General features: G+C 32.9%; 1 protein-coding gene and 1 long non-coding RNA gene across 3 annotated transcripts in view; one reads left to right on the top strand and one right to left on the bottom strand.

The window, feature by feature from the left end:
- Positions 1 to 19513, bottom strand: part of LOC150086861 (urocanate hydratase-like) — a 379529-nt gene that overhangs the window by 318059 nt on the left and 41957 nt on the right. For both annotated transcript variants that reach the window (XM_090371633.1, XM_090371634.1), the window contains exons 4-5: positions 13398 to 13588; positions 4657 to 4723 (exon numbers count right to left, since the gene is read on the bottom strand). In XM_090371633.1, coding sequence (XP_090227759.1) covers positions 4657 to 4723; positions 13398 to 13588 — 258 coding nt within the window. The remainder of the gene's footprint in view (positions 1 to 4656; positions 4724 to 13397; positions 13589 to 19513) is intronic.
- LOC150086862 (uncharacterized) lies at positions 399 to 13576 on the top strand. Its single transcript, XR_016546856.1, has 3 exons — positions 399 to 614; positions 4659 to 4745; positions 13413 to 13576. It is a non-coding gene; the product is annotated as an uncharacterized LOC150086862 (long non-coding RNA).

Below are 19513 nucleotides of genomic sequence, written 5' to 3'. Positions count from 1 at the left end.
CACACACACACACACACACACACACACACTTTAAAAACAATTTTTGTACTGTCATCTTTTATAAAAACTCTGGAAGATTTATTTATTGGAAGATTTAAAGGCAATTTTTACATAAATGGACATATGATTTGAAATGACCTTGAAAAACATATATACGCCTCAAAGCCCATATCCAAAAAAATGTACACATCCTGACCATTTAATACACAGAATGGTGGTGGCACTGTACAACTTAAATTTCAGAAAACTGCCAGTAGATGGCAGGGGAGTGTACATCTACAAATATGTTGACACAGTTGCAGTTCTGACATAACATATGTTTGTTGCAAAGTGGCCTTAAGTTACATACTGCAAGTGTGAACTGTTTTTAGATGCTATTTGTATTTGACATAGGGTGAGTGCTACAGAGACTGTGAAAAAAATGTCAGAGGTTTTTATGGTGAGAAGTGTTTCAATTAAACTGCAATTTCAAGTGGCATATGCATATTAAATGAAGTGGAGAATCTGTGGCAACAACCAATTCCCAAAGATTTGTCAAGAAAGAGCTTCCAGGAAGGCTTTATTACAAAAAAAGAGAGCACCAGTAGACCTCAGTGACAAAAATTAAAATTAAGGTAGGCTCATTCCACAAATTAAATGGTGTGTGTGTGTGTGTGTGTGTGTGTGTGTGTGTGTGTGTGTGTGTGTGTGTGTGAACATACACATTTAATGTGCTATTATTAAATTCATGTCTTTCTAAACCACATTTTAAGGATTAAAAAGACATGAATTAAATTGTCCACTGAGCATACAAAAATTGATGACAGCAGGTACTTGGTGTCTTTTATTCACCAATCAGTTTTTTTTTGTGGAAAAAAAGGCAAGAAATATATTAAAATAGGAAACGCTAAAATTTTATTCTTAATTCTGATTAAATTGTATAATAAGATCAAAAAATACCATTAAAAACAAGTCTTCTTATCCATAAAAAAAATAAATAAATAAATTTCCAACTAGCCAAATCTCAGGGTAGCAAAGCAGGCAAAAAAAAAAATAAATAAATAAAAAGAAAGAAAGAAAAAGTAAAAGTAAAAGAAACAAAAAATATGGCATGCTGTCGCAGTAATGGGTGTTTTTTTGATGCGCATGGTGCTGCGATGAATTTTTTTAATGGTCATATTTTACAATTAAAAAATAAGTAATGATGAAGATTAAAAGTAAATACCATACTGGAGAAATACTAAAATTCATAATGAATGTTATTTCTAATTGATATTTAAATTTATAAGATTTTATGTTTTTGATGCAAAGCACACCAAGCTTGCCTGCTATAGGGTTAATACCAATATATATATATTATGACACAAATAGTGCATATCACTTATTATGATTGCTTTAGGAAACAGTTAATTGATAACGATAACATATTGAGAATGTTCAGAGTAGAAATATGTACATGAAAAGGAAGTGGACAGAAAAAAAACATTAAAATCAAGCAATATAAAATACTTTAATCTGACTGTCCAAAATCATCAATAAAAATGAAACTATTATAATATTTCCAGAAATCTATACAACCATTAAAAGCAAATAAAGCAAATTAACCTTTTATAATTCTTAATTTTCTAAATTTCAGACTGAAGCAAAACCAATTTGTCACGAAAATGATGTGACGACGCGGAAATGACCCAAATTACATCACTTCCTAAATTATGCTAATGCAGTCACTAACATTGATTCTTGGTGAGAAAACAACTTTGGTGGCACCTACTAAATTTCAGTCTAACAGTCAGTGGAGAAAATTTGAAATGGAAATGACACAATTTATGTCACTTCCTGAATGATGCTAATGCAGTCACTAATGTTGATTCGGTAGAGTAAGTAGCGGGCATGAGCATAAAATGTTACATCATTATTTTGGACTGAAATAAAACTGATGAACGATGTAGGTAGAACAAACATTTACGTCATTTAGAAAGTAGCAGGCGTGAGCTTATGCTCATGCCCACTACTTCCTAAATGATGATGCTAATGATGCCAACTCAGTCACACTAACAATGATTTGGTAGAGTAAGTAGTGGATATGAGCATAAAACGTTACATTATTTGTAACTTCAGTCCGATTCTAAAACAGTTCTGATTTTCGTCAAAGATGTTTTCACATAAAACATCTTTCATGAGTACAGGGTATACACACACACACACATGCTTTTTTTTTCCTTTTTTTTTTGACTGATTCAATATAAGAAGGATACTGATTAGAATACTTAGGAAGAACTGACCATAATTCAGATTTATTTAGTTATTTTTTTTTTTTATTTGGTAATTTTTGCAAAGGAATTTGGAACATGCAGAATGCTGCTATTTCTTTATTAGGAATGCTATCTGTTTTTAGACCTACAAAGCTATAAATATATTAATACAGTCCTTTAAGGTGTTCTTCTATATTATTTGATAATTATTCTGAGTGGGGAACCCTCTTTACACATAATCTGTAGTAAATCTGTCAAGGTCAAAGTTTTATGTTGAATATAAAGTCAAAAAGGTTTAATGTGTGTTCTCGTGTACATAATTTAATCTTTATATAAATAAAAATTCAAATAAATAATTTATGCATTTATGTAAATAAATCTTCATCATTATTTCGATAAATTCATCTAAAGAGTTTTAAATTCAGTAACAGTCTTTGCTTACATAATTGTAACAGTCTTTGCTTACATCAGACCTGTCCAATTAAATCGATTAAAAATCAAGTAACTCAGTTAAACTGCATAATTACATGCAGTGGAAGTAATGTGGTCACAATGCTTAACACAAGTAATTAGAAGTAAATAGTAAGCAATTATAAATAATAAGGATAAAAGAGTAAGGTAACTAAAAAAATATATAAGAGGCTACTGGAATCATTACTAGATTTATTCATTAGCATAGTGATAAACGTTAAATAGCAAAAATAGTGATTTACTTTATGAAGAAGGAAAAAATTATATATATATTAAGTGTACATTGATTACATCTAATCAAGCAACTAAAAATTATAATATTTTAATTATCATATGTGGAAGAAAGCACACATAAAATCATAGCATGTGTGTGGAGAAAAAAGCAGGAACTTGTGTGTGTGTGTGTGGGGAAAAAAGCAGGAACTTGTGTGTGTGTGTGGAGAAAAAAGCAGGAACGTGTGTGTGTGTGTGTGTGTGTGTGTGTGTGTGTGTGTGTGTGTGTGTGTGTGTGTGTGTGTGTGTGTGTGTGTGTGTGTGTAGCAAAATTGGATATCAGAAAATAATGTTTAATGTATAGAGAAAATGAAAAACCTACATTTCCAAATTTCATGGGAAATATTACAAAGTTGAAAATTAATAATTCATTATAAAGCTGCATAACTTGGCTAAGTCTTCAAGTTGTGATATTCAAATAGAGTCAAAGCAGATCAGAGTAAATTGTCATGGGGTGTAATTCCAACTAAAATGAATTAAAATAAATTTGTGATGAAGTTAATTTTTAAATTAATTTCACCACATTTAACTGTATAGCAAAGCACATTTCTTGGGAAAGAAATCTAAACAGATAAGATAACTTAAAATTTCTGAATTTAATATCTTATTAATTATATCTAATCAAGCAGCTGAAGATTATATTTTAATTATCATAAAAAATAATTTAGAGATAAAATTTTAAGGTAGTTAATACAAGCATTTTCTAAAACTGAAAAAAAAAAAAAAAAATTTTATTTATATATATTTTTTATTTAGTAATTTTTGCATATATTTTGGAACAATATATATGCATATTATATATATATTAAAGAAACATCTTTTATATACTCCTACCCAGAGGAAGACTTTCTTCATTATTACAATATGTTCTTTTCAATGTATTTGTCCTTTAACCCTATAACACTAACTTGCATGTGGGTTATACTATTCCTTAAGTATTTGTAAAATTACTAGTTCATTTTAAAAAGTTATTAATTAGAATAATGAAATAAAAATAAAACTTTTTATTAAGTGAAATTTTATTATATCAATGGGTAAAACAAATTCTCATCTAACTGTCTAACTTTCTTGATCACATCATACTGAAAGCAAAGCAAATTATTTGAGATGCTCCATAGATAGACTGCTACCAATATCCACAATAATTATTTGCATATAAAAAATGATGCATTTATTATATGCAAACTGATACATTTATTACTTGTAATCTTAATGAGATATTTCATGATTGGTGAAACCTGATCAACTGGTTGACATTCAGATTTTACCAATCGTGAAATATCTCATCAAGATTACATGTTATAAATGTATTTCATAAACTTATATTATCCCTTGACATTAGTACAAATTGTGACTGGGCTCTAAGATTCCTTGAGGGAATAAGGACCCAGTCACAATTTTTAATTTCTGGATCATAATATTCCAGAATTCTCATCTCTGAGAACTTAGTTTCATGAGATGAGAGCATGAGTTCTCAGAGATGACAAGACAATTGCAATATAAGCATGCCAATATGTTTGATTTCCAAGAATGGAAGTGTTCTGAAGTATACAAATAAAAAAGGTACCACTAAAAATTTTATTTGGTAGTTGTAATTTTTATGAATGATAAGTGTTCTAGGATTAATGTTACATGTTCTGTTTCTACACATAAAGTATACACAGAATATATAAATACTTACAGTAGTTCCCTGAACAATTCCCTGAGGTCCAATATAGCAAAAAGAGCCAGCTGTCATCTGACCATACCTGCAAGTAATAAGATAGAACTGTAAGAAAAAATATTTTTATTGTTATTATCACAATTCCCTTATATGAAAAAAAAATTACAGTTAAACTTTAATGCAAATGATGCTTTCCAGTTATTTTTAATCAATGTGTGTGCATTTCTCAGGATTAGTAGTGGTAGCTGCTTCATATATGTAGTGCATTATCCTTGTATTTATTTTTTCTTCTTCCTCTTTATAATGGTTCTCTACAACATAGAACTAAATAAAAATGTGAATATGTACTAGCCGATTAGAGGCATACAAATTGTATACCACAATCTGTATATATTTAAATTTAATGCATATAGGGTTTCATGACTAAATGAAAAACTCTCCAAAGGGTAACCAAAAATTATTTTTCTCAACTAATTCATCACATATATTTCATGTAGAATGACTTTTTTTTTTTTATAATTCTGCATTATTACAGAAAAATTTATCAGAATAATATGATAATACTTGCTTAGCCCTCTGGGCATTGTTGTTGCTATATACAAGTTTTAGCAATATGCCTAGCACATTCTCACATTTTTATTTAGCTCTGTGCCGTTAAAAATACATTGCTCATATTTTTTTAGGTTTTTTTTTTCTGCCAATATAGATTTCAATAATTTTACAGTTTTTGGGTGATTTTACTGTCGATTGCCAGAGGGGTAGTTTACTCCAATAATATTCAACAAATAAAATTTTATTTACTAATAAAAATAAGATGAAAGTGTGTTTTAGTTTACTGTTGCTACAAGGAATAACAAAAGAAACCCAAAGAGGTAAAAAAATGTTTCTGAATAATCTCAAGAAAACAGTTCTTAAGAGTATTCAAGAACTTTTTTGTTTTTAATCTTTGCAAATTTTAATTGTTGATAAAATTTCTTCCTATTTTTAATAATGAAATCAGAGAATAAAAAAAAATAAATAAAAAATTGGTCTATGCTTAAAACTGAATAAGAAAGTCAAATAGAAAAAAGCCAGAAAACAATAATGGTCCTTATCATATGGAAAAACATTGTATTTAAGCCTTAACACTAGAACTAACAGAATGATTGCAATATACAGAACAACCAGAATGGCCAATGTGATGTTATTTTTTAAACTATTTTAGTTTTTTTTCCTGCTACCTTTTGATGAGTACTATATTATATGAGAATTATTATATATTGTGTATCAATAAAAATACTACCCATAATAAAAACTCACCAATTCTTTACACCTTTTTTTTTTTTTTTTTTTTAGCCCTTTCCCTTTGCCTTCCATATTTGTATATATTCAATTCTATATTGAATTTAATATTATTTCAATTCTATTGAATTCTATAAACAAACAGAAATGCCATCTAATCAATAAGTTAACTGAAATTCAAAATATAAAATGAATAATTATGTGAAAATCCTAACTGATCTGCAAATAACAAATTTAAGCCTGTGTGTGTGTGTGTGTGTGTGTGTGTGTGTGTGTGTGTGTGTGTGTGTGTGTGTGTGTGTGTGTGTGTGTGTGTGTGCGTGCGTGCGTGCGTGCGTGCGTGCGTGCGTGCGTGTGCGTGCGTGCGTGCGTGCGTGCGTGCGTGCACGTAGGGTTGAATTAATAAGTCAGTTAAATGTGAAGAAGGAAGTGTAAATTATACAAAATGCCAAAAGCTAATAGGAAAAGGATAGCAGAAATATCAGAAATTGCAGGTGTGAAAATGAAAGAAAGAATGTGAATATCCTATATGTTATGATGAATTAAGCAAAATTACAGGCTGAACTGTAAAGCATTAGAGAGGAGTGACCTGTAAAGTAAAAATGAATAAAAGATATGGGTGGGCAAATTTGGCTATAATTAAAAAAAAAGGGGGGGGTTAGAGTAAATATGCAATTAAATCTGATGTTAGTAAAAGTAAATATTGATACGTAATCAGGTATTTCATCAGGGGACTGCACCTGATCACGTATCAAGGACTGCATTTCTATACTTGTCCATAAGTGTGGAAGAGAATAAAATTTAAGAATAAACTAAGTGGGATCAAAAGGGGGAAAGCAGTATAACGCTCAGAAAGTATGTACAAGGTAGTCCCAATGCAGTATATGTTATACTATATAAAATAAATTAAGGTGAATTAAAACTAAAGAAATAATTTTCATTTTTATTTCTTTAAAGAAATAAAAATTAAAAACTAGATGTTTACAGAAATTGAGTGCCAGAATTTAAAAAAATAATAAAATAAGATAACGGATAATAAGATCCAGGTAGAAAATGCAAATTGAAGTTTGGTGAATATAATTTGGTAGAATTTATATGTAGAATTTAGTGAAATATGTAAATAGAATTTACATATTCACTGAAGGTTACTTGCACAGCAGCTAAAACAAAACTTATTTAGGGACCACTTGTATCTACCATGTACACAGAGACAGGTGAAATTTAGTGAAAGTGTGGATGACTCATTTCTTTGAAACAACAGATGAATTTCCGGGATAAAGGCAAATCACTCTGTCCTAATTCTCTAATAGGATACTTACAGTAGAAAACAGGTTGACCAGAGCCAATGTTTTCTTTGGGAATATGCCTTAATCTTTGCCAATAGCTATGGACAACAGTAGCAGTTGACCAGCATGATTTCTCGGTAGAGTAATGTATAGGCTTTTACTTCTTTTTAGCTACTGCTGACCCATCGCTGGGCAAAGACCTCTCCCAAAACCTTTCATCTTTTTCTATCCCATGCAGTGGTTGGCCAGTTTCCTCCTGCAGTGTTTTACGAGCACCACTAAATTGTAGAATGTTTTAGCTCTTAATTCGTGAAATTAATCCCTTTAGCTCTTAAAAGCTGAAGGAATTAATTCTTAATCCTTTTAGCTCTTCATTTGTGCTTTCTACATCATCAGCTTTATGACCTAAAGGCCAGAGGTGCAAACAATACATAACCAGGTCTCTTTAAATCTGTTCATTATATATCGACATTTTCTTAATTATTCTTAATTTTCTTAATTACTATTTTGATTGTAATGACCAAGGGGAAATCAAAAGAAGTTCGCTACATGGAAAAATTCTCTATATAGAAGTTTGTTAAAGAGAGGTCTGACTGTATATATAAAATGTAAACATTATATTAGATGATGTAATGTAAATTTATATTAGATGATGTAATCTAAATTTATATTAGACAATGTAATCTAAATTTATATTAGACAATGTAATCTAAATTTATATTAGATGATGTAATGTAAATTTGTATTAGACAATGAAATTTCATCTATAACAGAGGTATTCCATTTTAGAAGCCCAGTCTTTCACCTTATTACTTATGGGATTTCTTCAAAGAAACTTTGACTTTCCTTTGAATGACTGGCATAATCTAGTCTTAGAAATTGAGTGCCAGAATTAATGAGAGATTAAAGGTTATGAGAGAGATAAGCAAGATAACAAGATAAAAACTTATACTTTCAACAAGAGAAACTGCCATGGTTTTGATTTCACTGAATGGCAGCTGCAGATGCCATAATATGCACATTCCCTCTATGGTGGATGACAGTGCTGCCAGTATCACTAAAGCCATAATTATAACTTAAAAGCATTGCTGCCAATGATATCTGAAAATATGCCATGGACTGTTTTGCCTTTGGATGCCACTATGACAGTACTGCATTGAATGTATAAATACATGTTTTGAAAATAAAATGGATACTATTAAAATCATAGCATCATCACAGACAGGAATGATACAGTATGTAAAAATGACTTTTACCGTTTAACAAACTCAAATTTGGCTAAAACATTGCCATTATCTATATCTAGTATATTCAGCAATATAGATATCACACAATAAAACAAAGGATGAAATCTCTATAAACGAAAGTGTAAAACTTAAAAGATGGGAACATCAAATACAATTGTGCCATATTAAGTGATAAAAGGATAAATGCTTCTCAGAGATAAAAGAAGGGTCAACTACTTCCTCTAAATCTAATTCAACTACTTCCTCTAAATCTAATTCAACTACTTCCTCTACTACATTAGAAACAAGTGGAACATTAGAAAAATTAATTTCTATTATACTTCTTTCTGTTTCTTTATGTTTTTGGATTTACTGTGAATACAACAGTTTTTTTTGTTTGTTACACTATCCCTGGTTTTTCTGAATTTTTTAAAAAATCCAACACAGATGTAAGTATACTATATCTGTTCTTATTATTGAGATACATTTACCTTACATAAATCCATAAATCATCTCAGAACAAAAAATTATATGAATTTAATTGCTACCAAAACAGATAAACTAGGGTATAATGGTATCAGCCAAACAATGAATATTTGAATGTCTTTTTTTCAGTAATTACTTTAAATGAAACATCAGATGTAATCACCCACTGTAGATACATCCATCTTTTCTGATACCTCTACATTGACTGTCCTGATTAAACTATTTCCCATATCTTCACTTGCATCAGAAAAAGGTCTTTTTCTGATGCAAGTGATCTGAGAAAGTCGATGAATAAGTGCAAGTGGTATAGATTTGGAGATATTTTGCACCCAGCCCCACTCTTCTGTACTATTCAAAGTTTAAACCGCCTCACTTTAACTCTTGCTGTTACCCAGAAACGATGCACAATAAGTATAAATATCTGCCAGGCGTTTTTCTTCAATAGTGGTGTTTTTATTCACTGAACCACAAATTAGCAGTATATGCTTAATTTATGATCCAGTGATTATGCAGCCTATCACTTGAGACAATTTAGTATTAGTAGTGACAAATGATGCAAGAAAGCAAGCTTATAAAAAAATCAACCAAAAAAAAAAAAAAAAAAAAACAACCACTTCCAATATCACCTATACATCCCTTCTAATAATTGTCTAGTTCTGCAATCTGTAGAACTGAAGCCTTTCCTGGTGAAAGCACCATTTGTTCCTCTCACTAAGCTTATTGCTCTTCTCTGCACCCATTGCAACAGATCCACATCCTTCATAAAATAAGGCCTCCCGACTTGCATGGAGTACTCAAGGTGTGGCATGACTATACCCTTATACAATGCATTAATCACCTCCTTATCCTTGCTCATAAAATTCCTGTATATCATCGACAAAACCAGATAAGCTATCCTGGCTCAGTGAACATCATATCTGATTGCACAATTAACTCCCAGTTACTGCACAATTAACCCAGGTCTTTCTCATTCTCCACTATGCTGACTGCAGTGACGGGTAGCAGTAATCCCATTGATCTAGGATTACTGCTACCCGTGTACAGTACCTTGCATTTCTCAATATTAAATTTCAATTACCAGTTCTCGGCCCATCATCATAAATTTTCTAGATTCTGGTGCAGGAGCATAACCTTATTATAGTCATTAACCATCCTATCAACCTTCATATCATCTGAAAACTTAGACATTAAGCCCATATGCTTTTGCCAATATAGTAAACCCTCGAGATTTTAATGAACTATGGGGAGAAGGGATGTCAGTTAATGCTGAAAGTCCATTAAATCGAAAGTAACCTGGGGGGGGACATTTTTTATTGTTCTTAATGTAAAAAAGCTTTAATACAATATACAGTACTGTACAATATAAAATTATTAAATTATAATAAAGAATATGTAATATTCTATTGTAAATATAAAATGTTGCAATTTGGCCTTTGATTTGCGGATATCAAAAACAGTTTGTTTTTTTACACTGTAAATTTCACAAACACGTGCTACTAAGATGCCTTGTTCTAATTTCTCAATTAGCTCTAATTTCTGTGCCACATTTAAGTTCACATGCTTTCTTTTAACTCCTCTATCACTTGATGCCATTTTAAATGTAAGGATTGCAAAATTATTTAATAAATAAAGTCACAATTCAGAAATCACAGAACTGTATACAACCTGATCGCACGATAGCTTGAGGCAGGCTGTGACCGAAACAAAGTGAGTCGGTAGACCTGCAGTTTAGTGTCCCAAGTCACATTCAGCTCACAAGTCACTGCCTACTCTTGTTTGTTTGTTGTTTGTTTTTTAGGTGCATTAGCAACTAAAGCCATATTGCTCCGTGATATGCGGTGGTCATTCCCTGACATTTCCGCATCCTCCGTATTTGGTGGTGACGGGCTCGAACCCCGGTCTAAATAAGAAACGTGTGCTACGCACTGCTGCTCCTTCCCACCTGGCTACAGAGGTGCCCTGCCTACTCTTACCTGTAATCTGGGAAAACAGCTATTTGAACACGTTTTCAGAAAGAATAAAAAACAATTTCTTGAATTTGATTATAAAAATAAAAGTAGGTAATTATCAAAACAATAATGGAAATAGGTAATTATTATTAATTTTTAATTAATAATAACACTGAAGTTTTGTATAACCTAAAAAAAATACTGTGGTCGAGATTAAATATGTACATTACTGTATTATTATTTGTCCGGTCTTATTATTATTATCATTATCCGGTATTATTATCTGTTATATTGGGATTTATTGTATTATTAAATATAGAAAAGCACTGAACCCTGAGGAACCACACTATTAAAATTTGTCCAAGAAGAGCAGTGCCCATTGGTAACAATATAAGCTCTCTTGATATATATAATTGGATAGACCCCATTCACTCCAGGTGCCTTTTATACATTTAGCTTCAACAATTTCTCTTTCATTATCCTCTAAGTTATCATAAAATCATTCATCTCCATGTTAGAATTTGATACACTGCTAACATCCCAATCCCTACATAAATTCCTCACATGTGAATGTAGGCACAAAAAACTTGCTCAGTTTGTCAGCAACTTGAGCACAATTCTCAACAGAAACTATTCATATCTGTGGAGCAATGTGATTCTCCTCTTCCTTCTAATATTTTCATAAATTAAAAACTCTTTGCCTTTTCTTCACATTCTTTGCCAGAGACTTCTCATAATCTACCTTAGTTGCCTAACCTCGTTTGTGAGTTGATTGCAGAGTATTTTATATCTACTGTAGACATCTACATCACCTGATAATTTATAGGCATCCCAAGGATTTTATTTCTCAGCCACAAGTCTCATCAGTTTATCTGATATCCATTTAACTCTGAGCCTTGAACAGTATCTCTTAGCTAACAGAAAAAGGCCAATAGCTTCTACAGTTACTTCCCTGAATGCTTCCCAGAAATTACACAATTTGTAATTTCTGTTTTTCTTAATAGGCAATCACTACAAGAAGTATAAAAGTTCCACTCCAGAACACTTAAGTTATTATGCTGCATACAATATAATATTATTTCTGAAAACATGGCATTAACTTTGAATTAAGTTTTAAACTGCTTAAGTTTAATAACTTCACATACACATAACAAACACTTAAATCAGAATTAGTTTGGTCCCCCCATCGTGTTGGCACAAGCTGACCTTCTACAGGTGGCAACATGCACACACTCATTACATTATTTTCAAAATGGTGGTACGTGTCTTTTTTTTTTTTTTTATAGGAGCATTAGCAACTAAGGCCATATTGCTCAGGGATATGCGGTGGTCATTCCCTGATCTTTCCACATCCTCCATATTTGGTGGTGACAGGCTCGAACCCCGGTCTAATCAAGAAGCGTGTGCTGGTACGTGTCATGCCATTCACTATAGCAGATTATTATTATTATTATTAGCCATATGGTGCAAGGAAGCCTGAGGCTTATGCTGCACCAGGCAAAAAAAAAAAAAAATTCTGAATTACCCAGAGAGAGAGAGAGAGAGAGAGAGAGAGAGAGAGAGAGAGAGGTAGAAGGGAATCACCAAGAAAGAGAAGAATGATGATATCCAGCTCAGGACCCTGGGTGTGCCAAGCCCATACTCACCAGATGTGAGCCCCTGGGGATAATATGCAAGATGTCATACAATTTTTAGCAAGTAAAGACAACATGCTACCAAACAATCACCACAGAATAGGGCTATATATACAGTGACATGTACTAGAAATATTGTACTAGAAGAACAATATGTAATACTTGTTTGAGATAGTATTTAAAAGGAAGTGCAGAGGTCATAACCAAAAATATTTTAGGCAGCACAATCAAATGGAAAGGTAGTATTGACCTTTCTTCAAACTGATTGTGCTGCCTAAAAATGGTATTGCAATCCATTCATGCATTGCAGTGACAGATTTCTTATTGAAAATATTCACAGTGAATAGCAAGAGATATTACAATTTCTGAAGAATAATATGAAGGTGGTCACTAAAAAAATAACAAGGATGCTGTGCATTTAATAGCTGAAGTTTATCACTTATAAATGGCATCAACAATCATGCATCAACAATCAGCCTTGGCAATCATCCTATATCTTACAGACTTTACACTAAAAAACTATTTATTTGATTCACCCTCTTACTTTGCCAATATTTCTTCAACTCTGAAGTGCTTTCATAAATTTATTGTTTCCTGTAAACAAAACTAAATATAACTTGCATCAATTTTAAAGTTTTGGCTTATATTATATAAAACGGCAACAATTTCAAGATAAGGAAAGGAAGGTTACATTCAGAAATTAAGTGGAATGAAATCCAGAATTTTATAATGCGTGCGCATGCACACACACACACATGTAAAACACACACGCCTGCTAATAATTTAAATGTCAAATATCATTGCTTAACAAATGTTAAGAAAGATATCATTATACAAAATACACATTCCTACCCTTGATATGAAATTTAAATATTTAAAGTTAATTTGCATTCTTACATTGTTACCCCTAAGGCAAACATCTGCTCATAAGCCAACCGACTAGAATAATTAGGAATGACCATTCCATTAGTAATGACCACTCTAGGACTGTTAATAAAGGATGGAAAAAGACCCAGTGGATGTCCTGAATACAAAACAAGTGTCTGCTCATCTGTCATGTTGGATAGGTAATTCATTACAAGCCAAAACTGAAAAAAAATAAAAAATAAATAAAAATTATTTTCAATATGTATAAATTTGGTAAGAGGTTAATGAATAAATAGATATTGAAAATACACATGTCATCTAGCTAGCTACCTCAAGGATTTTGACAACCAGAATTCAGTAAATGCAAAATGTTTGAAAATTATTTTGACAATTGGCAGGCAGCATTTACTTTAGTATAAACAAAAGTTGAACATTGCTATGAAAGAAACAATTTTAAGCTTATTGCTAAGAAAGTGAAGTTTTCACTTTCTTAGCAATAAGATTAAAAAAAGCTTATTGCTAAGAAAGTGAAATGATCAATGAAAACTTCCTACAGGAAGTTTTCATTGTTCATTAATTCATTGCCACTTGTCTATCATGTGCATGACCTGATATGATAATATTATATTATCTTTTACATTTAATTTAAATTTTTTAAAGAAAATGACCAATTTGCTTTAAACCAATTTTTCTGTACAGAAAAAACAAAAATGCTTTGAAGACAACAACCTTGTCAATGCTCACAAGCTTCTCAATCCACTTCAGTAATGACATAACTAACACTGAAATTACTTTCAAAATGCCAGGCTATTAAACTCAAAGAATGCAAAAAAATAGGTAAAAACTTCAGTGCAATTTCAGCAAATAACATGGAAGTATGGATGAAGTTATATATGACTGAATTTTTATCTAATTCAAATTTGTTTTAATAAATTTATAGACATTATTGGCTTAGATCAGTGGTTTTCGAACTTATTTTAATAACAGCGCCCCTAAGTAATTTATTTTATTTTGTAGCACCCCTACTCAATTTTCTGCCTGTTAAATCCGATTCCCTCTCTTTGTGTGTATATATATGTGTGTGTGTGTGTGTGTGTGTGTGTGTGTGTGTTCTAGATATGATAGAGTAAAAATATATCGGATTGGCAATGAGGTAGCAGGTTGAGTGAGATAAGGTGCAGTCTGCGAATGACCTGTGCGTCAAAAACGCCCAAGTAACATGCAAAGGCCAATGCCGGCACTGTGGCAAAAACCTAGAAGTACAATACGTAATATAAGGTGAGAGTAAAGCAAAATGAGATAAAACGTAAAGCAAAAAGAGCCCTCAAAAACGCCCGAGTAACATGCAAAGGCCAACGCCGGCACTGTGGCAAAAACCTAGAAGTACAATATGTAATATAAGGTGAGAGTAAAGCAAAATGAGATAAAGCGTAAAGCAAAATGAGATAAAAGTAGTAATGGTAGCAACATAAGTTGAAATATGATAGAGCAAAATTATAAAATAATAAGGCAAAATTATAAAAATGTGTTAATTATGGATTAGTAGATATACTGAAAGGGACTTTATCTAGGGCTAACCCTCTCAATATATCGGCCCATAATTAACGTAGCTATCTGTTTCTGTTGTCAACCGCCTGCAAAACTAGGTTCGAATATATCTAAGATAGTATAATAGTAATAATATAGTACCAAAAATAGGTCAAGAAATTTAGCAGTATTATAATATAAGGGCCAAAAGCTGATAATAAGCAAATTTAGTATGTAAGTTAATTTGATCTCATGAGATCAAGTTGATCTCATTAACAACCTTAAGTTATCTATAATGTTAAAATTTACAAATAATTCTTCGCTTAATACGGATATATATATATATATATAATAATTTAAAAATATGTTATATGATAGTTATTACAATAATATAACTATAAACAAAATTACAATTCATAATACAAATATATATATATAATAATTTTATTCTTTATATAGAGGTACTAACCACAAAACCTACTAACCAGGATCACCACAAAACTAAAAGGATACCATACACCCTTTTATAATAAAATAAACATATAAATTTTTTAAAAAAAATAAGTTTAAGCAACTTAAACCCAAATTACGTGGCACCCCTGAAATGTTTTTGCGGCCCCCTAAGATGCTGCAGCACCCTGGTTGAAAACCGCTGGCTTAAATAAACATTCAAGAAGACCACTGAAGTTACTGATGATGACAGACTGGGTTGTAGCATAGAAATTCCCTGAAGCAAGACGATAAGGAATTCAAAATTCACACAGTGGTGTGAATTTTGATGACACAACTCCTTTAGGAAGAACATGAAAAACAGTGAAGACGTTAGCCTTAACTAAAATAAAAATTAAAAAAAAAAAACTTTTTTTCAACTAGGAAAGGTATGTGTAACATCTTGCAAGATATCATAACTTAAAGGAGCAACCATCACTGACAATTCCCTGTGAGTTACAGCCTTTTTCCATATACTCACTATTGTATATATGCAGAGCTTTCTCTATCTCATAGAGATTCATTTCTGTGATCTAGAGGTAGGGAGTATTATTGACCATAAATTAAAACTTGGTGTTTTGTTAGATAACACTGAATCTCTAGGAAATAAAGTTGAGGTCTTATAAAAAAATCAAACCAGGGGCTCAGTGCAGAATCAGGCATCTAAATCTCTGCCCAGTGACAGAGATTTAGACACAGAGCTTGTTGGTTCCATAAGGAAGTAATCTTACTGGAGAACTATGAATAGAACCAGAGTATGTCTGCCAGATGTTAAAAATGATAACTGACCAACAACCATCTATAAGTTTTTAAAGGTACTAAAAAGTGTATGGTGACCCACCATGGGAACTTAATATGACAAATGAGAAGTATGAAAAATTCTGAAGAGCATAACAAAAATCTCTTTAGGCAACTTAAAAGGACAGGTTAGTGTGACTGCCTCGTTATGGGTGACTTCAATCCACCTCTTACAGACTGTAAATCAAGGACATGGCAATACATCATGTTAACATCCTAGATGGCTGTTACTTATGCTGATATATCAGAGACAATATGGCAGGGGAAGGCTCTAATATTCTCAATATGATTCTCACAAAGGATCCAAAACTGTAGAATTATTTATGCAGTTATCAACACTGATAACATCATACTGATCATAATATTACTGTCACTAATCTGTATGACTCCCTCAAAAGAAATATTATTATTAATAGGGGCAAATAATAAATGCAAAGTAGCAAGTTTATACAATATCAGCAAAAAAAAAAAAAAAAACCCTCATCTACATGTCCCCTCATTTCAGTCGATGCTCTAAAAATGTATACATTTGGATAGCATCGACTGGAAGCATTCTATGCAAAAGATTGAGGTAATCTCTTACTCTCTACAACTAGAGCAGCAAAGTAACAGGCACAAAATAGCAGGGGTACTTTGGCTTGGGGGATATTCTCCAACCGAAGTGGGTTATTCTCCAACAAATCACACCCTAACAAAATGTGCAGCTTGTGAAATGCATACAGACCTTTCTGGAACAGGACATGATCCAGCCAAGGGGAGGAGGGGAGCTTTGTGTATGCTAGATGCAGATAGTGTGAAGAAATTAGGTGCCAACTCAGCATTCTAATGGGTGTTTATGAGAGTTTGAAGAGTAGGGTAGATGCCCTCAAAGGAATTAAAATGGGGCCCATCAAGCTCTCAGCAGTCCAAATCAAAGTCAAAGCTCACACTTATGCATCAGGCAACATAGCAGCAATCTCTAAGGCAGAATGGGCTGGTACCACAGGAGATGGTTGCTGTCAGCGACTCTATTGTCAGGAAAATGGGAAATATGTTATACAAGGATAGGTGAAATAGGACAGGGTATGTCTGCCAGGAGCAAAAGTAGATGATATTGTAGAGCAGATATCATTTTTTAAGGGCAAAAAAAGTGATATTGTTTTACACATTGGCATTAATGACATTAAGAGTAGGAGATCTGAGGACTTACTTAACAAGTTTTTTTTTTTTTTTTTTTTTTTTTTTTTAAGAAAACTCCAAATATGAGAGGTATTAGAACCTATAATATTTTTTACCGTGCACGCGTTGAGGTTTGGTTTGGTTTGGTTTTTAATGGCACACTGGCAGCTAAGGTCATAATGCGCCAAGTCAAATTTAAAAGGCAACTAAACATTTTGGTAGCCCTAGGCTACCACGTCAAGCAATTAATTTTTTTGTAAAAAAGGTATAAATTAAAAGCATACAAAGTATAAAACTTAGATCTTTGTATACAAATTAATAGATTGTAAAAAGTTAAAAACGTTGGACATATTGTCTCTGTCACCTATTATCTGACTGAGTGTAAATGGCTCGGTCAAATTATTAAAAGCGATAAAACACAAGCATCGTGCTTCTATAAAAACAGGACATTCTATAAAAAGATGACTGACGGTTAAAATAATGTTACACATCTCACACATAGGTGGGTCATCCACCCTCATCAAATAGGAATGTGTTAGACGACTATGACCTATGCGGAGCCAAGCAAGAACAACTTCTTCTTTTCAAACCCTGCATAGACTGGACTGCCATTGCGTAATTACAGGTTTTATGTGATGTAGTTTATTTATGGCATGTCCGTGCCAAGAATCTTGCCATTGGGAATATAATTTAGAGCGTATTATTTGCCTGTAGTCTGTATAGGAGACTGACAGGCAATGATTATCCAGGGAAATGGCTGATTTGGTAGCGGTATCAGCTAATTCATTTCCCCGGATCCCAATGTGGCTTGGGATCCAGCAAAAGCGAATATAAAATTCTAATTCCGTGAGAGAAAAAAGAATCTGCCGGATCCTGGACAGGATTGGATGAGGGTTAAACCTCACTGATACTAGAGCCTGTAACACACTCAATGAATCACAATAAATCATATATCTTTGGTAGTCACTATTTTTAATGTGATCTAGGGCTCTTTCTATTGCACTCAACTCTGCAGTATAAATGCTAGTTTCTTGTGGGATCTTATTGGATAAAGTTTTGTGAGGGAACACAACAGCAGTTCCCACATAACATTCTAACATTCTGTATAGACTGGCAGAAAGTCAGAATACTGCTGTCTATGTGATGCAAAGAGTTGCTGGTAGACAGATGGTGGTGTAATAGCCTTCTCCCAGATCTTAAGGGAGAAGTCACAAGTTGGAAAATGGGCATGCCAGGGTGGAAGGAATTGCCTTGGTGACTGGGCAACGTTGTCTACCGTCAAGTCTACTTCATTCAACAGCCCTTGAATCCGAATACCAAAAGGTTTGTTGGCAGTCCGACGGGTGTCATAGAGGTTTTTCCCTGGGCGGCTCAAAAACGGATGGCCACGTGGGATGATCGGGCAGGGATTTTAATTTGAAGGCGTACTGTAAGGACAACTACTTACATTGAAGAAACAGAGATGGTTCATTTGCTTCAACATAAAGGCTTTGAAAAGGAGATGTGCGAAATGCTCCAGTGGCTGTCAGGATGGCCTAATGGTGGATTGGATCTAACCACCGAAGTGCACTATCTCTAGCAGAACCATAAACCTGAGACCCATAATCGAGTTTGGAACGGACAAGTGCTCGGAAAAGACGAAGACGGGTAGAACGATCTGCGCCCCATGAAGTTGACGAAAGGGCATGAAGGATGTTAAGCCCTTTAACACATCTTGTCCTAAGCTGATGAATATATTGTAAAAATGTCAGCTTCTTGTCGAAAATTAGTCCAAGGAATTTGAATTCTGTTACAACTGGGATGTTGTTTTGCCCAAGCCTTAATTCTGGGTCAGGATGAAGATTACGTTTGCGACAGAAGTGTACACAAACAGTCTTCTGTGATGAAAATCTGAACCCATTAACCAAAGATCAAGCTGTAAGTTGATCAATGGTTTTCTGCAGTTGCCTTTCTATAACCCTCATATTGCATGAATGACAAAATATTGTAAAATCGTCAACATACAAGGCATTTTTCACCGTGGGTGGAAGTCGTTCTGTGATAGAGTTTATTTTATTTTGATTGCGAAAAGCATGACACTTAGGACGGATCCTTGTGGGACTCCCTCCTCCTGACAGCACGGGTTGAGGTCAAGAACATGAAAGACAACATTTGTTGATATTAGACTTGAACTT

Source organism: Mastigoproctus giganteus, chromosome 4 (genome assembly GCF_048544385.1).
Source record: "Mastigoproctus giganteus isolate SK-2022 chromosome 4, ASM4854438v1, whole genome shotgun sequence".
NCBI lineage: Eukaryota > Metazoa > Arthropoda > Arachnida > Uropygi > Thelyphonidae > Mastigoproctus > Mastigoproctus giganteus.
This window is presented reverse-complemented; position numbering and strand designations above follow the sequence as displayed.